Source organism: Molothrus aeneus, chromosome 9 (genome assembly GCF_037042795.1).
Source record: "Molothrus aeneus isolate 106 chromosome 9, BPBGC_Maene_1.0, whole genome shotgun sequence".
NCBI classification, from domain to species: domain Eukaryota; kingdom Metazoa; phylum Chordata; class Aves; order Passeriformes; family Icteridae; genus Molothrus; species Molothrus aeneus.
In genome coordinates, this window is record NC_089654.1 from 24,269,478 (window position 1) to 24,295,369 (window position 25,892).

General features: G+C 45.6%; 1 protein-coding gene and 1 long non-coding RNA gene across 2 annotated transcripts in view; both read right to left on the reverse strand.

Annotated features, from left to right (window-relative positions):
* NIBAN1 (niban apoptosis regulator 1) overlaps positions 1-6,329 on the reverse strand; it is a 55,868-nt gene extending 49,539 nt beyond the window's left edge. The window contains exon 1 of the mRNA XM_066555571.1: positions 6,224-6,329. Within this exon, the coding sequence (XP_066411668.1) occupies positions 6,224-6,278 (55 nt within the window). The 5' untranslated portion in view covers positions 6,279-6,329. The remainder of the gene's footprint in view (positions 1-6,223) is intronic.
* Positions 6,330-11,754: 5,425 nt separating this feature from the next.
* Positions 11,755-25,892, reverse strand: LOC136559891 (uncharacterized). Its single transcript, XR_010784061.1, has 3 exons — positions 25,782-25,892; positions 20,782-20,852; positions 11,755-11,842 (listed from the first exon to the last, which is right to left on the reverse strand). It is a non-coding gene; the product is annotated as an uncharacterized lncRNA (long non-coding RNA).

Below are 25,892 nucleotides of genomic sequence, written 5' to 3' on the forward strand. Positions count from 1 at the left end.
AAGCCAGAAGGATTTTCCTTTAAAAATCTCATTTTTTACAGTCTTCAAGAACTTGGAAACTTTGCAAGGTGCATATAATAGAATCTTACATGCTTATTGAAATCTGAATTTCCTGTGTGCTTTACCTCACTTCTTCTTTCCGTGGGTATTTATCCCTGTTTGGATTGGATTAGATGGTACTATCAGGAATTCTGGATTTAATACATGCTTCTGAATGAAATTATTATTCTGCCTCTTCCTTAGACTTTGGGAGTTGCAGGCAAATCTAATCAGCTTTTACCATAAACCTCAGCAGGTGAAAAGGAAAAGCAGCCTCTAAGATGCTGTCAAATCCAGAGAGACCCCACTTGTAGAATTTGGTTGGAATGACTTTAAAGCCCATCTCATTCCACCCCTGCCAGGAGCAGGGACACCTTCCACTGGAGCAGGAAGGTGCCCCAGGCCCTGTCCAACCTGGCCTTGGACACTCCAGGGATGGGGCACTCCTGCTCTGTATGATGTCCCAGCCATGCTCACCTACAGAAAATGGAAGAGAGAATTTCCAGAACACAGAACAACCCAGCTTGGAACAGGCTGGAAGCAAAGGCAGGGAGTGCAGCAAGACTTGTACAGAGCCTTGCTGTACTGTCAGTCACACACCAAATTAAAACCAGAAGGATAAGGGACAGTTTAAAGCAGAAAATCCAACATCCAGCCTGAGTGCCTGTCCAAAAAAAGGCCAGCTTTTCCACAATTAATTCCAAGTCATTCCTCCATCGTGCAGCCCTCCTCCTGCCAGCTCTGTGCACGCTGGCTGAGGCTTTCACTCCAGAGCTGTATCAGGCCCTTGGGTTCTGTCCCTCTGAGTTGTTGGGACTCATCTCCGTACCACCAGTGGAATTTATTCATCAGGTTTCCTGGAAAGCTGACAACCATTTCCTATCTTGTCTTTCAAGTGAAGGGTAAAGGCTGAGGCTCCTCTTCAGCCTCTACAATGGGACAGAATAGGAGTCTCTCTGCTTTTTCAAGTATGCTGCATCTTGTAGGAGCACACCTACAGTGTGTGATCGTTGTGCAAAATCCCAACTAAATTACCAGCACACTGAAATTCCTAAGTAAAAGAAATGTCTAGAAAGAAGTTTCCTACAGACATTAAGTAATAGCTTTCACTGTCATCTCGAAAGAACAACAAAGGTCTGCCTGGTAAAACTTCCTAAACAATGAGGAAATCCACAGGGTGCATCCTGGGTGCCACAGGGTCAAATAATCAAATATTCACTGTCCCACCTGCCTGGGGGAGGAAAGAGATGGAAGAGAAGGGAAGGAAGAAATGGCATTTAAACAAACAAATCCAAAGCAAATGACTACAAAGCCTCATCCTCTAGACAGATGTCTATTTATAGAAATGGGTAGCCAGGATATGGTCGAGCATACCAAGTATCTTTATGAAAAATATAACCTTCAGAGAAGTTCAACTTTTCATATGCTGAACTGTTTTGGAGATGCACCTGTTGAAATTACTGGGGTTAGGTGCTTGAAATCCTTCCACTTCTGCAAATTAAAAAATTTAGTCCTGACTAATTTAACACGACTCATGGCAGAGCAGAGCTTGGTCCCCTACCACTTCTGCTGCTGAGATTGCAGAAATGGAAAATCACCAGGACTTTAAGGGCATTTCCATCTGTGCCAGCTGTAAGATCCTCATCCTTGACTGGCTCCTGTCTGCTAGCAGGGACACTAAGCAACACTTTCCCTCAGCAGTGATGATACCCCTGGCTCACTCTCTCAGTGGTATCTCTCAGGACACAGCACTGGGCTGCTTCAGCAGGCACTTTGAGCTGGGTCCTGAATCTCATGATTGCACCCCGAGCCCAGAACTCCCCAGCGCCGCCCTGGACCGCTCCCTCTTGGGTGTAGCACTCCTCAAGCATCATTAGACAATTCACCCAAAAAACAACTCCCATCATAAGGTTAGCCCATGCCTCAGTAAACTGAGAGCACAATTTTTTTTAATAAACTCTTTTCACATGACCAATTCCCAGTCCCCTAATTATTACTGCCATGTTTTAAACTCTGTTTTACTCACATCCTGAATAATCCCCATGTAGTCCCACCAAAATCCCACAAAGCAGGATTATCTCTGCCACAAGTCATCTTTTTCAAGGCCCCGGTCCAAAACCTAGAGGAATTACTATAAAATTTTCATTTTGGAGGGCTTTAAATCATTTTACTGCTTACAATGTGTGTGTATTTAAAATATCTTATGGATTTAAATAGGTGGAAAAATGTATTTTTCCATAGGTCTGGTTAGAAAAACAGACCTGTGCTGCAGAGCACAGAAAAACACCTCTGAAACTGCTAAGGTTTCCAGACTAGTAATGCTGCAGTGCATGTGGTCTGGCTTTCTCCCACTTCCCCCTAAATATCCTCCACGCACCTTCTCCCAGAGGACACAAACTATCCCCACTGCTCACAGGAGTCCCTGCTGACTCATTTTTCCAGTCTTTCATTCATTTCCTTCAGGTAGGAGTAAGAAATATCAATTCCTGACATTTTATTCACGAGTTCATCCCCCAACAGTGACTGATTTTCGTTAATTTCTACTCAACAAAGACAAAAGATGTTGCAATGGCTTGCAAAATGTAACTTCACAAGATATAAACATATACAGAGATTTTTTGAGTGTAAAAATTGCTTTGCAAAGCATTTTCATTCCCAACTAAGTGTTTAGGCAGTTGATTCAAACTTCACAAGGAAGATCCCTGCCCTTGCAGTTTCAAACACAGCCTCAAATTCCCTGTGGAGACCGCCTGGAAAATCACACATTGGCATTGTCTGTTCTCTTCTTAGGCATTGTTTGAGGCAGGGGATGCACATTACCAGGTCAATAATTACATTTGCTGCCTTTCAGGTCATGATATTGCCTAAGTATTGCCCCATGTACAACCACACACAGCTGTGTGTGTTGGCTGGTTCAGTCCTACCCCATTTTCCCTAAGAGGATGGAGGCTGGAAGCAGTTTTAGGTGGAAATCCCAGGCTTTGCATTCAGTAACTGAGACTCTGTGTGGGATGCCTTCCTGGTTTTCTCTGGGATTCATTTCTCCAGCTGGTCTGACAAGGCTCACCCCATTCACCACGGGAAAGCACGGGGAGCAAAGCAGCTCCCAGGCTCTACCTGGGGGTGCCTGTGCTGAGGGCAGGCTCCTGAGGGGTTACAGAGGCACCTGCCTGACTGGGTTTGCATATTTCCAACAGAATTTTACATCTCACGTAACTCCTGTCCTCATTTGGTTCTCCTCTCATCCCACATCAACGTGAGCCGACTGTCAGAAGTCAAAAAACCTGTAGAACTGTGCCTGTGTTGATGCAGAAGCTGTAACTTGGAATTGTGGAACAGACCCACAAGAATCATCAAGTCCAACTCCTGCCCTGCACAGGAGGACATCCACTGCCTTTAATGCTCAGCCCCTCATTTCCATTCATTACATTGTGCTTTAGCTTGAATGTTGTCTGAGTAAACTACAAGGCTTTACAATCCATTTCATTCCAGACAAATTAAATTATCATTACGGCAACAACAAATGAAATTACACCATCATGAAAACAACTATGATCTAGACCAAGCTCTCACTTGAAGTAATACTCAGGATTTCCTGTCTTGAGGCTACTGGTATTTGGGCCAGTATGAGGGAGCATCCCAAAATGCACAAAGTTTGGAGAGTGTTGCTGGCTTGCTGTCTCCCCATCTCCCTCCCTCACCAGTGCTGTCCCATTCCAGCACCTCTGGACTGACAATTCTGCTGACAAAAAGCAAGTTTTCCCTTTCCTTTTTACTGAGGTCACCCCTGCATCACCTGTGGAGGAAAAGAACTCCAAAAGCTGCCATCCCACCAGAGAAACCCACCCAAGCTTCACGAAGCCAGCTGAAAAACATACTGCTCATTGAAGCTACAGACTCAGTGCTTGCACCTGGCTCTTCTTCACCACAGAGCTCCTCTGCCAATAAATCACACCCAGGTGTGTAGGACAGACAGCAAGGCCTGACTCTCACAGACTCCAGCCTAACATCAGCAGTAGCTTCGGTGAGCTGGCTCAATCTCACTCTGTTCCCATTTAAGATGCTCTTCACAATTCTTTTTCCTCCTTGGAAGTGCTGATTCACAGGCAGCCTCTGTATAAAGTGCCTCATTAATTATTTTTCCAGCCAGGAGCTTTGAGTGGGGGATCCTCACAGCACCAAGAGCAGATGTGAGCCAGGGGATGAGCACAGATTTAATTCCTTCTTCCACAGTGACTTCCCTCTGGCTCTTGCCTGTGCAAAGATGTGATGGGCAAACAAGAACTGTGTCTGGAGTGCTGCAGAGCTCTCAGCATGACCAAGGCACCCTCCCTGCAAGCAGCAGGCAAATTAAATGCTGAACTGTGAAAATACAATTTTGGCTGCAGTGTGGGGATGAATGTATAGAAATCCACAGGGACTGCACCCTCATGGCTCTGATGGGACTTGAAACCACCCTCAATGGGACAGGAAAAACTGACAGTACTGACAGGACTTTTTTGAAAAATCTCGCTGTGAGAGGCCAGTAGCTCTGCTGACTGCTTTTTGGGTAAAAGCCATTTACTAACTGAATATCCTTCCCAATATGGGAATCTCTTGAGAGCCCCACTGTGATTTCAAAGAAGTCCTAACAGAGCAGCAGCTTAATGTTTGCACTCCCTCTGCACCACACAAACATCCCAAAGCAAAGAAACCCAAGGACAAGTTGGGCTGTGGGCATCACCCAGGAGTCCCCCTCCAGCCCAAATCCTCAGCACAGTTTGATCTCCAAGAGAGAGCTCTCATAGGCTCTGCATGCATCACACATCAAGTGCTAGAAATGGGCTTCCTTTTCTCATGGAAACTTTTATCCCACTTGTAAATCTTCAGCTTTAAAAATTTGCTTTGCAAATACTCTACCTGCTGGCTGAGCGATAAGCAGCACAGGTAAGAGCCAGCTGTGCTTCATACCAAACTAGTCAAGTAACAAAAAAACACCCCAAACCCCAGAATTACACTTTTCCTTCATAGTTTAACAGCAATATACATAACTTAAACCCTATTGTTTTTGTCTGCTCTCTCTCCTAACATTTTAATGGGTAAAGAACTGCCCTTCCACAGTCAGATTGTGTAAGGTACCCACCTTTTTTACTTCGGCACCCACCAGCAGCGTTGCCAGTGCCTCCAAGGGGCTTGGCAGAGCATCAGCCCGTATGGTGCTGGTTGTGTTCACCCTGGCAAAGCCCAGAATCTGCCGGGTCTGGAGAGCCGGGCTCTGTCACACGGGCAGGCTCAGCCGCAGCGCTCCACACTCTCTCAAGGTTCATCCTCCACTTACAACTAACTCCCGCCATGGAAACTCCTAAAGCATCGCCCTTGAGAAACTGCTCCAAACTCCATAGGACGCTGAGAATCAGCTCAACCCGCGCTGTCCCGCCGGCTGCCGAGCGCTGCCCGGGATGCGCGGGGCTCCCGGGGCGCTCCCGGCGGTTCCCTGAGCCCGGGGATATCCCGAGCGCTCCCGGCGGCTTTCCCGAGCCCCGGGGATACCCGGGGAGCTCCCGGCGGCTTTCCCGAGCCCGGGGATACCCGGGGAGCTCCCGGAGGCTTTCCCGAGCCCCGGGGATACCCGGGGAGCTCCCGGAGGCTTTCCCGAGCCCCGGGGATACCCGGGGAGCTCCCGGAGGCTTTCCCGAGCCCGGGGATACCCGGGGAGCTCCCGGAGGCTTTCCCGAGCCCGGGGATACCCGGGGAGCTCCCGGCGGCTTTCCCGAGCCCCGGGGATACCCGGGGAGCTCCCGGCGGCTTTCCCGAGCCCGGGGATACCCGGGGAGCTCCCGGAGGCTTTCCCGAGCCCGGGGATACCCGGGGAGCTCCCGGAGGCTTTCCCGAGCCCCGGGGATACCCGGGGAGCTCCCGGCGGCTTTCCCGAGCCCCGGGGGCACCCGGAGCTCTCCCAGCGGCTTTCCCGAGCCCGGGAATACCCGAGGCGCTCCCAGCGGCTTTCCCGATCCCCGGGGGCACCCGGAGCTCTCCCAGCGGCTTTCCCGAGCCCGGGGACACCTGGAGCGCTCCCGGCGGCTTTCCCGATCCCCGGGGATACCCCCGAGGCGCTCCCGGCGGCTTTCCCCGAGCCTGGAGCTCCCGGAGCGCTCCCGGCGGTTCCCCAACCCGGGGATACCCGGCCTGCTGCCCCAGCCCGTACCTCGGATGTAGGCGCACTTGCTGTCGTCCAGCGGCGCGGAGGCAGAGGCGCCCATGGCTGCGTGCGGATCTGCGGCAGCACCGCGGTCCCACCGAGCCCGGACCGAGCCCGGACCGCTCCCGCCGCTTCCTCCGCAGGCACCGCCCCCGGCCCGGCCCGGCCCTGCCCCGCCCCGCCCCGCCCGGCACGGCACGGACCCAACAGGGACCCGCGGTAACCCACGGGGCCCCCGCCCCGCGGCCGCTCCGGGCTCCAGGCACGCTCCTTGTGCCCCCACGCCGCTCTCACTCGTCACCGCAAAATCCACATCCCCACGGAGACACGGCTGGAGTTTCTGTCCGGAGTTTCTCCAGAGGTCACGTTAAAGACCGTGTCGCAGTAAAAGCAGGGTTAAACAGGACCAAAATGCCTCTCCTGGAGGTGTCCCGGGGGCAGCGGGGTCTGGCTCAGGATCATGTGTGCGGTGCTTTTGGGGTGACAGTGGCCGTGCTGAGGTGATGTTTGAACCCCGTGATTTTAGATGTCTGTTCCAACCTTGATGATTCTGTGATAAAGGCCCTGGCACAGGGTGCCCAGAGAAGCTGTGGCTGCCCCTGGATCCCTGGAAGTGTCCAAGGCCAGGTTGGATGGGGCTTGGAGCACCCTGGGATAGTGGAAGGTGTCCCTGCCTGTGACAGGGGGTGGAATGAGATTATTTTAAGGTCCCTTCCAACCCATCCCATTCCATCCTTCTGTGATTCTGTGATTTATGGCTCAGTCTTCAGGACCGTATTGTCCCACTCTTCCCAGGAATACTAATAATTGCTATTGTATGTTTGATTCCAGGATGAACAATAAACCTACATAAGCAGGCACTCAAATACACATCACTTCAGTAAATATTGTCCAGGCATTGAAACAACTTCCGAAAACAGGCAAGCACACCAGTCTGCAGATCCTCAGCACAGCAATGTAAGACAGTATGGAACAGATATCTGAATTCTCCTGCCCCTGAATAATAATTTCACATCATACCCAGATGTGACTTTCTAAAGTACTTCCTTCTCTTTTGCTGTTTTTATAACGTTAATCCAGCTGACTGGCCATGGGCAGGGTGCCATCCCTTATTGGGCCTCATATGTTTTGTATGGAGCTGATGAGTTGCAATGAATGTGGATTTTGCTGACACGCTGGAGGTTCACAGTGACTGGAAGTTACTCACTTTACCATTAAATACTTCTCATTCAGCTTGTACACATCTGCCACTCACTGTGAAATTGCTTTCACATATTTCAGCTTTGCTGACATGGGCTGTGGGGTGGGGAGGTTTATCCTATGCCACTCAGCTGATCACAGAATGGTGAAACATTCTGGGATTGAATAAACCAACCATCTTGGGGTTGAATAAACCAACCATTTTGGGGTTTTTAATGAGGTTTTTAAACTAACACTGAACTTGATCAGATTTGAAATACTGCAGATGATATGTGACATCGAGTTCAGTATTGTGCTAAACAATCTCTTTCCTTCCAAAATTCATGTTCTCTGGTTGTATCTAAGTGTGATGGAGCAATTGCTTCACTACCTTGAGGAGAGCAAGCTCATCCAGAGCATCACTGAGCCAGTGTCTCACAAGCCTACAGAGACCTCAGCTGAGCTAAAACATTAAATCAACAGCACTTCCAGAGGTCAATTGTGAACCAGGCTCTCTTTTAAATATATTTGAGAGCTCTCAGCAAGGTGACTGCTGTGGTTTTCTCACTGCATCTCTGCGAGCTGTGTGAGCAGACACCAGTGAGGAAATACTGGTTGCTGGTGTGCTTTTGAAGGCATTAACTCAGAGGAGAATTCAGGCTCTGCTCAGTGCAGTGTATCTTTTATCAGCTGTAGCTGAGGAGCTTTTCATCATGTGAAATGGGCAAGTCAGCTCCAGGAGTCTGGACAGATAAACCTTGGAGAATTCATGAGCCATGAAGTGGATTGCAGTTCTGTCCCATCATTTAGCAGATGAAATTATGCCAAATCCCAGAAGCTTCATACCCCACGAGAGATGACAGAACGTGCACTGAGTGGGAAACCTCCCTGGCTAATTGCAGCTAAGGGTAAAAACAAAACGAGAGCTGAGGAGTTTTTCTAGTTATAACATTCTATGCATTGTTACTACCTGATCCCCAAGATCCCCAGGCATTTCATAAATGCTTGCTAATTAAAGACTGTGATTTCCTTTTTAAGATAGGGAAATGCTGTTAAAATGCTGTTTTAATGGCAAAGTTTGTGTCTTTATCATCTTAAAAAGACACCATGAGAAACATGAGCCAAATCAGGAACAAAGATAAATGATCCTATTTATGTACTGCTTAAAACAGAAACCATCCTCAAGATAAGAAATTTGCCATGTTAAATTTTAAACTGATGTGACACACCTGCACTGCAGCTATCCATGATAAAGTAATACAGTCAAAACAAGTATTTTCCCACTTTTTCTACTATGAAATCTTGATCTTAAGGGTTGTGTTTATCTTTACACACCCCAAAATTCCTTCTCTAAACACCTGTTTTGTACTATATCCTAAAGGCTGTACTATATCCTAAAGGGCAAAATGAAAGTGAATTCCTGAGTGAAGAGGATCAAGAGAAATCCTTCTTTCCAAACAAAGGGATGAAGATCTACCTCTGCTGCCTCTGTGAGTTCACTTGTGGCACAGTGACATGGAGGGAGGTGGTTTCTTACATCACCACAGTCTTCCTCATGCTCTGGACCCATGAGGTAGCCAGTGGGAGTACTGGGAGCTCTGGTACCCAAAAAGTGCAGTGCACTGCCAAATTCTGCTTTGGGAGGGTGGGAGGGAGGGAGAGGATAAAGGCAAGGAAGGAAGGGAGAGAGGGAGGGAGAAGGAGGCTGTCTCCACAATCTCATCTATTTGATCTCCCCCTGTAATGGAACCCTGATGTGCCCCAGACACGACAAGATCCATTCCCAGCGCCACAGGCTCACCATGGAATGAGCTTCCAGGGGCTGTCAGTCAAACACACAGTCCCTAACACAACACAGGGCTCACAGCCTGCAGAGGTGTCCTCAGAGGCACTGATAACATCTTGGCCACCTTGCTGGCTGCTCCTCCTTGTGTAAGGATGTGAAGGGGCCAAGCCAAGGAACCAGCTTATTTGCCAAGCTGCACAAGAGCATTGGCTGTGCCCTTTGCTCCAGAGGGAGAGCAGGTTCACCCTGTGTGTGCTCCCCCACAGCCCTCCTGGTTGCCTCAGAGACGTGGTTTGTTACCAAACAGAAGCACTAAAGTGAAAGGTGTGTGAAATCCATTGGGAGAGATGATTCATTACCCAAAAGTACCTTCTAGGATTTCTCTGAGGGAAAGGAGCCATTTTAAGGCCGCTGGCTTTGTAGACAGGATAACAATGTGCTGTTGACACAGCCAGCTGCAAAGGTAATGAAACTGTAATGAATAACTAATAATTATCTATTGCTAGAGGAAACTCTTAATCATTATTGTCTGGAAGTCAAAATCAGGTTGTAGACAGTGTGAGAGATGTGTGACAAAATAAAACCAGCCCTTTTCTCAGAACAGACTGGTGGCTGAAGTATATTCTGAATCCTTTCCCTGTAAGTAAAACAAAAATGTTATTCTTAGGAATTATTTTCAAATGGTTAGAAGGAGGTCTTAAAATCTAGCTACAGAAGATACTCTAAGAGAACCACAGCTATTCTGTCTGGAAAAGCAAAAATAACATTTTGATAAAATAGCCTTAAAAAAAAGTTAAGAGTTGGTTGTGCTTTAGCTACTGCCCTAATTCTGAGAAACCAACCAGTGTGAAGCACTGAAAACCCACACACAGAAGAGTGGATTTTGACAAGTTCCTAATCCCAGAATCATGGAGCAGCCCAGGTTTGGAAGGGACCAAAAGTTTCTCAAACCTCTCCTGGGAAGGGAGTCTAAGGAGATTATCTAACACCCCATGCCATTGAGAACTTCAGCAACAGAGACCCTGAGGAGGTTGTGCCAGTGAATTGCTGTTCTTGCTAGAGAAAGTATCTTTCTTACACCAAGATAAAATGAAACAGCACGGTCTGGAGACAGTATATGGTGTACTGCTTCACATACAAACTGAATGTTCCAGGAAAGAGGTAAAAATTATGTTTATGGTCATTATTCAAATGAAGAAATCAGATAAAACCCCTTACTTTTGTAGCTGAAAAGTATGGGTGACAGTCTGAACCACTCTTGAAGGAGGGAAGGCAAGGCAAAGGAATATTTCAGTAGCAAATGGTGGTAAAATTATATCATTTTATCTGCAGTTCTGTCTTTCAAAGGTTATGTAGATCAAAATATAATCAAGCTGTTGAGTGCACAGTTCAAAGCAGGAGGGGGCTTTGGTGGTTCCCTTTCTCACTCCTTAATTTCTTCCCAATTATGTTTTATTATGTTGCTCACATTCAAGATGTGAACAACATTCATTGGAATAGTCATTGAAAAACAGTGCTCATAAAAAAACAAATTATAAATGACACTCTTTATTTTATGACACTATCAACCTTCTTGGTTGCAAATTGTTTAGGTATGTCAATTTTGCCCACAGAATTGAATGTGATACATAAACTGAGAGGTTTTGAAACTCCTGCAATAGAATGTTCTGATAATGCATTCATGGTGACATGGCAGAGTTCTGTAGTTCTCTACTTGCATTCAATAAATATATACAGACAAACATAGCCCTAGCCCATAGCAGGGCTCAGCTAGATACCAGTATTGCTACAAACTGAGCATTTCCACCCTCAATATCCAAACAACACACATCTTCTTCCTCAAACACTAAATACTTTTGAGTGGAAAGGTAGAAAACTTGAGGTTAAAAAACTCTTTTTTCTTTGTTGTCTAAGAGTGTGGTGGGATGATGAGAACTTCCCAGTAATGACAACAAGAGGCTTCTCTCTCTTCTGACCCCTGAGGCTCTGGAGTGGGAGGATTTGAGCAGCTGGGCCTTTAAGACACCAGGTCAGCCCAACAAAAGAATGCTGCTCCCCTAGAATTCCCTCTCAAAGCTGAGGGGAGCAGCTCAGTGCTCATGGTGCTCACTCCAGAGAGCTCTGCTCTTTTGGTTTCTGTCCACAAGGGCCCTTCAGTGGCTCTCAGGTTCCCAGTTCTCATGGAGTACAACCAAACCCTTGCAAATCCATCCTGAGCCAGTGATACTCCTCACAACCAAACACACAATCTCTTAGTGCTTAGGGCGTGTTACCAACTGGCATGTCAAGACTGCTTTTTAAAACAGAGTCTAAAATTATTACAAATAAACAGATTGTCCCAAGTACAGCTCCAGGCAGCAGCTGTGGAGAGGGGAAAGCACACCTGGAGTGAAACAGTCCTCTCAAATCAGTAACCCCACAAGAAGAAGAGACTCTGCCTTACCTTAATGTGAAGTAATTTCTCCTGCAGCCCTGTGGTGAGAAGTTCCCCTGGACTTGTCTCCTCCCCTCCCCAGTTTTCCTGGGGCAGTGCTGCTGGCCCTGTCATTGCCATGTCAGGAACCTGATGGGAGCGCTGTTTCAAGCTTGTTTGTTCTTTTGATGTCAGCCCCGTGGCTCTTTGGAGTCTCGCTCTGGAAGGCTGGGGGGCAATGCTGGATCTAGAAGAACAGGAAAGGAAAGAGGTGCAGCAAACCCAGCACCCCTGGGAATGGGTAAGGGAGTGAAATGGAGTGTGAGGACATGCCACAGGACTGAGGGCATCTGGGACAGGAATAAAAACCCTGAACAGGGATGCAAAACTCAGAAACTGGAAGATATGGTTCTGGATTTTATTTCCTATAAAGTAAGGAATCCTAGAGTTAAGAATCACCTCCAGGTGGGGCACACTCCATTTGCCTGCCCCACTGGGCAAGAAATGGCATGGTTTTGTGTATATGTAAATTAAAATAAAATACATGGCGTTGAACTTTCCTTGTTTTTTAAATACACAAAAAGTATTTGGTAAATTCAAACACCATTTCCTTCTCTGCTTAGTCACTAGTTATGAAATCTGTTAAATGACAAATGAGGTGATCATTCCTGCTCAGCTGCCATTAGAAGCTGTAATTTAATTAGTTGGGACATTCATGTCAAAACAACTAATGCACAGGCCCTCACAGATCCATTGTTGGAGTTCCCTCATTGTCAAACAAGACCCATGGGTTTGTTCCCTCACGTGAAAACAGAGGTGGTGCTCAGGAAACAGGGAATAAAGCACAGCTCAGTGCCCTGCCCACTGCCCGCTGCTCCCACGGCTGCAGAGCAGCAAACTCTGCCCAATCTGCTGACCTCAGCAGAAAATCCAGAATAAAAAACCATCTGGTGGACATCCAGCGGGTTCTTTACTGCTTCAAGTGGGCAACCACACCTGCCTGGGAAGGCCAAAACCTTCCTGAGTGGTAGAAATAAGTTTACAGGGAGGTTTTTGTAGGAGGCAGCCTGGTAAGAAGGGAAGGCTGGGGTGTCTCACTGCCTCTGAACAGAGTTTAGTGAGGCAAGATGCCAAATCCAGAATTAAACCTGTCATTTTCCCATCTTAACTAAGGAAATCATGGTGACTCTGCTTAGAGGAGTAAAAAATTCTACTTCCATTTGATTATCAAAGATGTGACTGAAACTTTCTTCCCAAGTGAGCTGCTGTTCCTGTATTATTAACAACCCCTCAAGAGTCCAGCAGGCGTAGGCTGCAGCAGCTGAATGATCCTGCAGACATGATTAATGAAGGAGAGGGCTAAATCCCCACGACATCTGGATTTGCTTCTTCTGGCCACAGATGGTTTTGGTTGCTTTTTATTCCAAGCATATTCGTTAGGACCAAGCATGGGGTTTAAACACAGCTTTCCTGTTCCAAGTCTCCATTTTCCATGGAGGAGCTTCTCCTCAGGACCCTATCCAGGGAGGCATGTGTAACAAATAAAGTGGGATTTGCTACACCATCCTGCACACTGAAGGGGCTGCAAAAGTTCAAAAGGAGACACACAAAGGAAAGCAGAACAGTTTGGATTTTTGATGTATTTTCCCCTCTCTGAAGTGATTGTCTCGTCTGCTTCATTTTCATTCCAGATGATTTTATAAAAAACTTATCCCTCCGAGGTTTTAAATTTGCAGTAGATGGATCACAAAGTGTTTACAAGTTTTTCTGTTCACTTAGTGTAGATGCTGAGAGCACAAGGCTGCTGAGCTGGGAAAGCCACCCAGCCTGACAGCAATCCCACACTGGTCCCATCAGTGGCTGAGGCACCCCCATCCCTGGGATCCTGTCAGCCTCTGCTCCTCTCCAGCTCACCTGCACTCACCCAAAGTGTGCCTGGACAGAAGAACATCACCTCCTCTGCAGCACCAGCACATGCTCATGGTGGAGCAGCAAAAATATTTCCAATTAATTATTACCATGACTTATTTGTGTGATAAAACCTGGGCACAAGGCCTTTCAGTATCCTTTAGGAGTGCAGATGGAGTTAACTAGTGTACTAGTAATTTTCTTGCACTCTGTTCTTCTCCAGTTGTTAACCTGGGTAACAATCTGCTTTTCTAGCACAGTACCTGCCTTGGGTTCACTCTTGCCTCTCTAAATAACCAACAGAAGGAACAGCAGGTGCCTTGATTATGTAGCAATGATCTACTTAGAATTGATAAACTCTATCAAATCTCTAGTACTATTGAGAATTGATAGAATTGATAAACTCTATCAAATTACTCTAGTAATTCTGTGGGTTTTTCAAAGCATTTTAAATGCCAGTGCTTATTTGGCTGTTACAGGAAAGCATAATACTGATTTTAAAACTTGCTCGCTTTCAGACACATCCACCACCACAGTCCCAGCTGGTTTGCTGTGCAGTACTGAACACACTGTCATATTTACTGCATCAAAACCTCTCTCTGCAGATCAAAAGAGATTATTTTATTGCTTTTTTTGATGATGTTAAGCAGAAACCTATGTTCTCCTGGTTACCTCCTCTGTTCAGCTTTACCAGACTGGTTTTGACCACAGTCAGTTGCACTAATGTTTGTAAGTGAAATGCAACTATTGCTTTTCCTTCCTTTTCTATTTCATAATAAAGTCAGTATTTCCGTAGACACTGGAATCCTCGTTTTCCTTACATGAGAGAAAATAACAGCATTCTTCTGTTATCCCAACTTTGAAACACGATGATTAGAAGTATTATCATAGATCACAGAAAAATCCAGTTTGGAAGGAACTTCTGGAGCCCATCTGCTCCAAACTTCTGCTGGAAGCAGGACCCTTGTGTTAGGCTGTCCAGGGCTCTGTCAAGCCAAACCTTGAATATTTCCAGTGAGGGAAATTTTACCACTTCCCTGGCAACCTAGTGCAATGTTTAATTGTTCTCACAGTGATTTTCTTCCACTTAAACCCAGACAGAATTTCTCCTTGGGGCAAGTTGTTTGTATTAGCCTTAATGTGTTTTCCCTTGATGTGTTCAGATGCACAAATGAGCTCTTGCCTGTCTAAATAACCAGCAGAAGGAGCAGCAGTGGCCTTGCTCCATTTCTGATGGCACACTGGATGTTCAGCAGTTGAGCTACCTTAAGCCTGGTTTTTGCCACATCTTGCAGTAACTGCTGGATAGAACTGGGAGGGTCTTGCATTCCTCTGTCAAGAAGCAGAGAGCCCAGGAACACAGAAGTGGGCAGGAGGCTGAAATTGGGGATGTTAAGGTTCTCTAACAGCTGCTCAGCCCATTTTAAAATGAAGCTTTTTGAGCATTTTGTCTGTACAGAATAATTGAGCTGTAAGGATCCCTGCTGTGGACTGAAAGCAGCATGCAAAGCAAACCTCGGAGTCTTGCCAACAATTACCTTTTACTTGGCACACTGCCCAGAATTAAAACCTTGCAAAATTTTAGTCTCCATTTCTCTCGTATATTTCTGTAGCTATTTAAACAACCAATAAAATAAAGGGGAAAAAAAACGAAAAAAAGAGATTATGAAAATGTGCAGATTATGGACTAAGCACACATAATGGTCTGGCTTTGGTCCCCTTCTCTTTCCCCAAATACCTAAAGAATAACAAGAGGAAATACTAAAAAGAACCAGCAATTTAAACAAAAGCTGTGAGGTCAAACTCTCCCTTGCTCCTCCTTCCTTCTCTTTATCGCTGGTCTCCACTTGGCTCCTGGCTCCCAGCTGAAGGCACTGCCTGCATTGTTAGTCCATGGACAAGAACAATGCACCACAACAAAGGTTGAGGGAACTTACTGGTAACTTGAGCCTTTCCAGGGTTCTGCCTTGTGCAAACCACAAATATTCTGAAAAGGAGAAATGAACTGAAATTCGTGTGGAATCACAGAATCATGGGATGGTTTGGGCAGGGAGGGACTTTAAAGCCCATACAGTGCCACCCCCTGCCATGGGCAGGGGCACTTTCCACTATTCCAGGTTGCTCCAAGCCCTGTCCAGCCTGGCCTTGGACACTCCCAGGTCCCTCTCCAGCTCTCCTGGAGTCCCTTTAGGCACTGGAAGGGGCTCTGAAGTGTCCCCAGAGCCTCCTTTTCTTCAGGTGAACTCCCCCAGCTCTCCCAGCCTGAGAGGCTCCAGCCCTTGGAGCACCTCTGGGGCCTCCTCAGGCTCCAAGAGGGCCACATCTTCCCTGAGCTGTGCTCCCAGAGCTGGATGCAGCTCTCCAGGTGGAGCCCACGAAGCAGCAGCCCCAAGTGTGGTCACAACAGATGACAAGTGTCACTAGAATGAGCTGCCCAAACCACAGCTGTGTGTATGAGGTGTATCTGCAAAGGAGGGTGAGGAGAAGCAACTTGGCAGGGCTGTGACTGCAGCTGTGGGTGAGGCAGCAGTGCAGGAGAGGCACCAACAGGGGTTATGGACCTTCTCACTGGTGGTGCACAGGGCTCTGCTTGCCAGTGAGCTCTCACAGCAGGGAAACAGGATTGGAGTGTGAATTTTCAGTTTAAAGAGAGCCCAGTGGCAGCTTGGCCTCAAGTGAGCACCTGCACCAGCAGTTGGAAGGTGCTTAGGAAAAAAGAACACTGTGCTTTAGGAGAGCATGGGTAGAAGTAGCTGCCACTCAGTGCAGCTCCCCTAAATGCTGGATTTGCCATGGAAAAATGACTTGGTAGATCCTGACAGTGCTCCAGTGTCCAGGCTTCTGAATGTTTGTGCTGTCTGCAAAAGCCTTGCATGGCTACAGCCCTGAAAACAAACACAGCCCAAGCTGAAACCTCATCCAGCATTCTGGGAGCACAGGCAACCAACCAACACTCAGTGCAGCAATGTGGAGGCTTTGTAAGGGGATTTTCTGGTTTAACAAGGAACCAGCTCACTGTGGAGGCTGGTATCCACGGCTGGGATTGAGGTAGTGGTGTGACACGAGAAATAAAGGAAGCTCTACACTTCCTACCCAGTGTTCTCACACATCTAATTAGAGAGGACTGTAAAGATTGTACTCTTCACTGACTGAAGGCTGGAGTTGCTGACATGAGTGACAGCACTCAGATTTTCACTCCTGTTGAATGCACTAGCTACCAAAACCACGGATGCTCAGTTGGCCACTCTGACTCTCGGAGGTTATGCAAAATATAACCTCAACCAAAACTTTAAACCAGCTCTTCTCCCCCTGTTTTAATGAGATGCTGTCACAGCAGAAGTTACTCCTTGCTGTCGGGCGCCCTCTCCTGCACGTTCACCTCTGTAGTTCTGGTGACAGAGAATCCCTCCTCCTCCTCCTCCTCCGGTAAAATCCTTCCACACAAAAGCCCCTCCTGACCCCGCACACCTCCCTGGTTTTCCGATACCCAACTTGTGGCCGCTCCCTACACTCCAGAAAGCTCCCAGGCAATCTTAGCTTTGCTAATAAAGAGTTACCAGGAAATTAGGTTTCTTTACAAAGCAAATTAGTTCCAAGTATCCTCAGTTTAAAATCATAGAATCCCAGACTGGTTTGGGTTGGGAGGGACCTTAAGGATCATCTTATTCCACCCTCTACCACGGGCAGGGACACCTTCTGCTGGAGTCAGGTTGCTCCAATACTTGAACACTTCCTCCTCTCACGGGCTGATTACCAAACCACTTTCTCTCCTGCTTCCTGCCTTCTTCTGGTCTTTTTTACACTCTGTCAAGTTGTTCACATGGCTTCCTCCTCCCCACTCTCTGTTCCAAGACTTCTCTTTATCATATTTTCCTAGTTTATCACCAAAAAACTGCCAGAAACAAAGAGAAATTATGTCCTACAGAACACCAGAGAGATCTTTGACTGTTGGCCAATGCTCTGCTGCAACGTTTATGCTATTTGATGCATATGTTTTAGAAGACTTTATTGTAGGTTGGGGATGAAGAGTAGATGTCTGTTTTCTGTAAAATTTCATAGATACTCACTGTTCATGGTCTGTAGGTGCCTTTGACAAATGCTTTGGCAGGGTGGCCTGTTTGAGTCTTCTCTGATCAAGGGCTACACAGTACTGCTGTCATTTATTTCACAAGAAAGGACATGAAAAATCTGGGTTTGGTTGCTTTGTGAAATCAGGTGTGTACTCTACAGTTTCATTGTCCAACAGCTCTGTATCCCTGACTTGTTCAGACACAAATGATTTTTTTTCCTCTGTTCCTGCTGGAGGTGCTCAGGACCAGGAAACGTGCCAGGTCTGAAGTTTGTGAAAGTTGTTCCTCCACTTGTGGACCTTGTGGATTTAGGTCCCCCCTCCCCATGCACACCAACCCACCAGACTTCTGCAAAATCAACCACTGAAAGCAGTGGGAAAAGGAACCCACCAGGTTTCATGAATTGAAACTGCCTCCTGAGAGATTTACTTCAGCATACCTGTTCCTGGAACACAACAGGGAGTTCTCTAAAGAACACAGAATTGTGGAACAAAGCTCCCAAAAATCCTACATTTTTATGGTAGTCAAAGCTATTGACAGTTTCATCCCACTGCCCCTTACCTTTTCACTAGAGATGCCTGGAACTCCTTTCAAACAATACTACTTAAATTGCTTCCAAAGTTTGAAGTAGGTTTGTTTTAAACTGATTTTTTCAAGGTAGTGTTTCCTATTGTTGCTAAATTATTGCCAAAAAACCTGATTTTTTCTTAGCTCCTGGAAAAATGAAGACATATAGTTTGAATTTAAGAAGAAGTTTTTTTCAATGGGGGTGGGCAGGCCCTGGCACAGGGTGCCCAGAGATGCTGTGGCTGCCCCTGGATCTCTCTGGAAAGGTCCAAGGCCAGGTTGGACAGCCAGAAGCAGCCCAGGATAGTGGAAGGTGTCCCTGCCCATGGCAGGGGGTGGGACTGGGATAACTTAAGGGTCTCTTCCACCCCAAACCAGGCTGGGATTCTCTGACCAGAGCTATCTTGCCAGCTGAGCCAGTTCAGAGCACAGAGAAGGCAATGCAGAACACCTAGAGTGGGTGCTCAGAGCAGACAGTGTAGGAAAAAAAAATAAACCTCAGCTTAATGTCACAAGTACAAAAAAAGGATTCTTTGAGCAGTAGTCACCCTTTAACATCCTCCTGTTGTGCACTCATTGTAATGTCTGTCATTCCCAGTCACACCAGCCACATAATAGAGTTCTTCAGTGCTCCTAATTTTTATTGTCATTGTGCTCCCACTGTTATGTTAATTAGATTAAACCAGACTCCCACTGAGGCTGTAACAATGATAAACATTGTAGTAATCTGTCAGCTCTCTCTGAAACCACTTTCCACAGCTTTGGAAACGTGCTGCTCCAACAGACCACACTCCTGTGTATTGTAAATGATCTGCTTTGATCACACTTGCTCACATACATTGTAATAATCAACACTGAAAAATAAGCTGCTAATGACTCACAACCTGAGGCACATTATTGATCTTTCCAATCAGCTACCATGAAGAGGCTCATGGAAGCAGAATGTATTAATGCTGCCATTTTTAACTACACAAGACAAATATTGTGGGGAGAGGGGTCCTGCCAGAAATCTAAAATGACCACACATTAATACTCATAATTGTCTTTGTCTGGAAAAAAAAAAAGGCTTATTTCTTCTTTCCCTCTTTGCCTGAAATAGGTTCTAGCCTTTCCACTAATGGTTTTAAAGATAGCAGTAAATTCTGACAGCTTTTTACATAGACACTCAGTTCTATGGGATTTTGCTTCCAGGCCATTAACTCCTAAATCCATATTCTGACAGATTTCTTCTGAGGAACAAAAAACAGTGTAGAAATAAGACCTGAACAGATTTCTTTGTCTTACTGTGCAGAGACACTGAGCAACAAAGCTCTCCTCATTATAGAACTTGTGGAGAATTAGGACTTCATAAATCCAGGTTCTGTCCAAGTGCTGTGGAAACCATTATTACAGATGGTTCTGTACTTCTCACTAACCCTGTGCCTCATTGCAGTGAATCCCAAAAGGTTAAATCTTCTTTATTCAGAGTGTCTGTGTGTGTGTGCTGATGTATGAACATCTGCTGTGTCCATAAACCAGCATTGCACATCCCATTTCTCCTCCTGCTGCAAATCTGAAGCAGATGTATGAGGATGCAGAAAATAGGTGTAAGCTGTATTTCTCCAAACGATTTTCTTGCTGCTGTTTAGAAGGCAGCAATTTGCCAAATACCAGAACCAGACACTTTAGAAGCAAGTAACAACATACAGCCATACTCTCACTTTTGCATCCCATGACCTGAAAATAATCAGAGTGAAAGTAGAACCCAAAAAGAGAAATTATTTATTTTTTAGACCTCTACCCTAATATAATGCCTGTCCCCAGCACCTACCAAAGTCCACTGCAGATCCCTAATTCATAAGGCTGGCAACTGGGATCTTGGAAAGAAACTCCAAATGCAAAGTCCTACCTAATATGCTGGGCTGAAATGTGTGTTCAGTATGCTCCAGCACCCCCAAAAAAGTCAGAGCTCAGATCTACAGAAGCCAAGGTCTGTCCAGGCTGGAGGAGCAAAGTCAGGGAACTCCCAGCATTTAGAGAGCAGAGCTGTGTTCTGAAGAAATGGGCACAGCTGCTTTGGTGAGTCACATGTGGGTTTGGAGCGAGGACCCAGCTGGCAAACACATATGTTCCATCCTTTCTTGAGGTCACTGCTGAAGTTCAAGTAATGGAAAAACCAGATGAGTTAAAAGCAAACCTCCCTAAGCTATATTTGAAACACACAGCTCAGGGATAGCCTTGCACAATTTAAGCAGCCTCTGGAAAGCGTGGCACAATCATCCCCTGAGCTTCTCCATTCAGGGAAATAGTCGGGTTGAGGATCACAGGCTTTGCACAGCTACAATACAAGGTAAGTCTGAGCTACAGGAAATCTTCCAAAATAAGATATCAAATCTTCTAAAATAAGGTATCAAATAGAGAAGGAATAGTCATTAATTTCCTGTAGCAGATGCTTAAGCAAGAAATCATTAAAACATATCCTGATCTTTTCCTTGTTATTTTTCCCCGTTTTTAAAAATCCTCCTGCTCTCTTGTCTTTTTGCCTTCTCCTTATCCTTGTCTCTTTAAAAATATACTTTTGGTCACTGCTTTTTAAATTTTGATCTTTACACTACTTGTAAAGATCAGCACAACAGACCAAGTCATCCTCACACTTATTTACCTTTTGCGCGATTTTCAGTGCAAGCACAAGCCTTCGATGATTCCAGGAAAGGTTCTTGGTTGGGCCATTCACTGGAAGAAAAACAAATCTGTTTGTCTCGGCAAGAAAAAAAAAATAAAAATCTGATTATATCTGTCTCGTGCTCCACTAGAGGGCACCAGATAATTATCTTAAATATCACCCAGGCGGCTGTTGTGTGCAGGCTGTTAATTGCACCTAATTAGCGATCAGTAGATGTATTAATCATCTACAAGTCAGGCCTCAATACAGAAACACTCAGTGGCACCGTTGCCATCTACAATCAGCCTCCAGCTCCTATTTGGGTCCCAAGAAGTTGTGTGCAGGTATTGCTTCTCCCTCCTGTTTCTAACCCTGCTGCTGTGCTGTCTTGTGTCACACACCTAAAATATTGCACATATTTAAATACTGCCCACAGCCCTAGGTTGAGAACAGCCTAACAGTGCTAAATTTGTTTTCCAGGGCACAGCACGTTCTTTTCACCTCAATGAAATGTTCATCAGTGCAAGAAACAACTTTACTGTGGGTTAGTCTCAGCCTGTAGTTCATCCCACAAACACCTTATACGCCTCGTAAATCTTTGACTTCATCTTTGCAACACTTTCTATGTAGTCATTCCTTTAAAAACCATTTCCAAACATTGTATGGAACTTCCCTTCATTTGCCAGGTTTTAATTACCCTTTAAATATCCTTGTTGAGCAGGATGTTGTTTGCTGAATGACAGATTAAAAAGTTGTAAACAGGGTTTAATCACGTCCCTGTTTTAGTTCAAACCACCTCTGCTAGGCACCAGAGCTGGAGCATTCTGCTTTCTTTGCCCTGACATTACTTAAACCCTTCTGAAAGGATGTGCAAAATCTTCTGAGGAAGCAAGGGAAAAAACAAGATTTCTTTCCCTTCAATCCACTTACTATAATAAAAGTAGTAAACAAAGTTACAAGGAAAACCAGTTTGATATCAAAGCTGGGTTCTGTCTTACTCACTGCCCCCTTTGCAGAGCACAGAAACAACATTTTCTTGCTCTCCCCAAGTTACTTATAATGAGATCCCACTCTTTGGCCTTTATCTCTGGGCCCTGGGTTTCTGGGAATGGAAGAAATTAGCTTATCTTTTGCAGCCTGAATTTGGAATATCCATTGGCTACAGGGCACAGACCATGCACACAGCACTCCTCAGGGAGAAGGCAGCCATGTGCTCAGTGTGCTACTCCCACCCTGTGGAACAAGCTGCCCATATTTCATGGCTGGGAAGTCCCACCTGTGTTTTGTAGTGGCTGAACAAAAAGCTTTAGATTAGTGGAATTAATTGTCTTGCTGCATTAAAGGGATATAGGTACAGCCTAAAATAAAAATCCCAACAAATCAAAATATTTGTAATAAGCTAATTATCTGATTAAGTGATTACATGCTCTGTCATCCTACAGCTGTTAATACACTATTGTAAATATCAAATGCAGAATTAATACCAGGCATTAAGTGCATGCTACCCCTCTCCAAAAGCCCAATTAAGCATGTGTTTACAAATGATGCCACTAATTATCCACCTCTTCTATTTCAGTCAAATGTCTTATGTGCCTTGGAGACATTTCAAAGCTAAGGAGACATAAAATGTCTTCTCAAAGAATCATACTCTGAAAACATAGTGAATTTCTGAGGTAAGCCCTAAGGCTATAGATTTTGTAAACATGTTTTTTTCAGTCTAAGTGAGTTTGGGGTTTTGCCTCATGACTGTTGAAGAATGTGAATTTCAGATGCTTTTTCAGTTGCATGGCCATTTCTGTGATTTGAGGATGTGCTACTTGGAACTATCCTTCATTTATTAAACTGGCATTTGATCACTGCCTGAAACTTCACTTTATGAAACAGATAATAAATAGTATCTTGCAGCTACTCCTCCAATTCTTGGCCAGTTTTGACCTCTGTTTTTATTTTGCTGATACACTCACTTTCTGAATGCTGCTATGAAAACACTTCTGAATTACTACCAGTCACTGATAGCAGTGTCCTGCTGTTGTTCCCCAGCTGTGGCTGTGGGATTACTATTATTATAGTTATTATCATCATCATCTTTCTGTTTTGTTATATTACAAGTTTAGAGTTGAGATATTTGAGATATTTATTTCCCTATTTGCATCAAAGAACTTTGCCTGGCACTGTTCCCATCAAAGGTGGAAGATTTGATGTCCCTTCTTGCTCACTGCCCGAGCAGTGCATTTCTCCACTAAAGCTCTACTGGGATCAAGTACATTGAAATTTTTGGGATACACTGGAGGGGTAAAAATAAGTCTTTGACCCTTCCTAAATGAGATCTATTCTTTTACTACCTGCTCCTATCTCTTCCACTCCCAGCTCATTCTGGATTTACCAGCTGCTGTTTTTAGCAGTATCTTTTCCTCTAGGGTCACCACTGACTGTCCAAATGCTGGCTACAATATACGGATTTTAAGTTTATTTTTTGAAAGCAAATACTTAATAATGGCAGGGCCTGAATGCTGAAGAGCCTGTAATGTCTCATGCCAAGCTTATTTTCCAGGGGAATACAGCCAATAGAATCCCTAATTTGTACATTTTGATCCTTGAGCAACATGGATTCTGTTACCATTTGCCTTTATTCATGTTACCTCTGTGAGTAGTTAATCTGCCCCAACTCTCTCCCTCTCTCTTACTTTGTCTACAAGCCTCAAAATAAAGCCACAATCTGCACAGTTCTGCAGATATATCACTGGGGTATTATCTTGCAGGTCTCTTATGATCCAGAAAAGGGCTTTTCCCCTTGACTGCCACTGGACATTTTGACCAGCCTGCTAGAGCTCTGCAGGAGGGAGAGGCACATCACAGTTACCATCACAATACCAATCTGTGCTGAGCAGTCTTGGTTAATTTCCCTTCTTTCCCATTCATAACATCAAACATTTTTCATTCAAGATCATGCAGCTTGCTTGCTCTGCTTTATTTTTAAAGAATCTAAATCTTAAACTGTAGCAAAGCCATTGGTCCTGAGCCAGAGTTGGTTCAGAACAACCTCAGTGCCTTTTCCTCCTGCCACACTGTACCTGAGTTGATCCTGAGCAAAGCTGCTCTGCACACAGTTTGTACCCTGCACAAAGGGTAAATGCCTCAGAAATCCCTCCTGCTCTGTCTGGCATGGGAAAAGGATTCTTTTACTACTGCGAGGGCAGACCTTACCTCATCCTACCAATGCCCATTTAGTTTTCCTTTGCTATCATTTATTTATACCCTTATCTTGCTTTACTGTAATGTACCACAGTGGAGTAATGCACCAACATGGACATTTTCTCCTGATTTTCCCCATCTTTTGCCTCCTATTTACAGTTCTCTGCCTTCAGATTTTTACAACATGAGTATTTTCTCTTCCTTCTCTCTCTATGCTGGTTTCTGAAAGGAAATGAACAGGTGACCTTCAATCACTTTAACAGGTAATAAATATTTTACCTGAAAGGATGACATGGAAACAACATGTCTCAGTTGACTGGAGTAATTTTCTTTACTATTATTTTGCTGCTGCAAGGAGCAGAATTGTTTCCATTACAGCAGGAACAGTGGAAAGCAGGAGCTGATGAAAGCTCTCTCAGCTCTCATGCTGCATGGTTTTGCTACCTGCTTCAGAGAACAAAAATGCTCCCAACACAGAGCATTGTATTGTATTGAAATACAATATTATCCATCTCCCAGGCTTTCTTGTCTTGCATACAAGTGCAGAATCACAGGATGATGGGATATCTTGGGCTGGAGGGGCCCTCAGAAGTCCCTGTCCAAGCTCCAGCTCAGAGCAGGTCAGCTCTGGGGTCAGACCAGGCTGCTCAGGGCTTGAACTGCCTGCATTTGGAAAACTTCCAAGGATGGAGATGGCACAACTTTGCTGGGCAGCTGTGCTGCTGTTGAGTGTCCTCATGGGGAATAAGCTTTCCCTGTATTCATCCAGAACTTTCTTGTTTTGGCTTCTTGTCACCTCTCACCTTGGCTCAGTAACCTAACAGGAAGGGCTGGATGTGTAGGGTCCCCAAAGCCTGCCTGCCCCAGGCTGAGCAAGCCCTGCTCCCATGGCCTTTCCTCCCAGGGGAAGTTTTCCAGCCCCAGCCATCCTGGGGGCCTCCCTTGCCTTCCCTTCCTCCAGTCTGTCAAGGCCTTTCCTGCAGGGAGAGCCCCAAACTGGGCAGAGTATCAGGATATGATCTGGGGAGTGCTGAGCATGAGGGACATGGTCCCCAATCCCCTGGCCATGGCAGCAGTGTCCCTGTGCCAGCAGGGCTCCTGCTGGGGAGCACAGCTCTGCATCTGCACCACAGCTGCCCTGAGCACAAACCCTCATGCTGATGGCTTGGCAGGAGGACAGCCTGCACTTGGAAAGTACTTGGCAGCCTTTTCTCACATCCTTAAAAGCAGCAAGAACACCACATTGCAGAGGAGATCCATGGTGCCACTATTAAATCATACAGGAAATATAAAACAGAATCAGGCCAATATTCCTAGAAATACAGAGAGCTGGACACCATTAGCACAGCTTAAATGTGTTGAATTTCTTTTTGTGTCTCTTTCAGCAAAAGGTTCCTAGAAATGTTCACAGTCTGTTAATTTACATGCCTGTGTATAGTTTTGCACTTTACCAGATTTCTTCCTGTGAGGGTGGGTGGGCCCTGGCACAGGGTGCCCGGAGAAGCTGTGGCTGACCCTGGAAGTGTCCAAGGCCAGGTTGGATGGGGTTGGGAGCAACCTGGGATAGTGGGAGGTGTCCTGCCCATGGCAGGGGGGTGGAACTGGATGAATTTAAGGTCTCTTCCAACCCAAACCATTCTGGGATTCTGTGATTCCAACATTTGCACTCCATCTGCCTTTGGAGATCTGCCTTCCTGACAACTGCATGCTCTCATTTTGCCAATCTTATTTTTGCAGCATTAAGGTTTTCTCACATAGGACAAATTTTACTAACAGTGGTACATTAGTATCAGAACTTCTTCACTCACCTCAGTGCTGCAGTCAATTAAGAAGAGAAGCAATTTGTATCAAAGGGCACTTCTGGTTACCACAATAACTTGCCAGACAACATTTTCCTTTCCTTGGCACTGATGAATAGC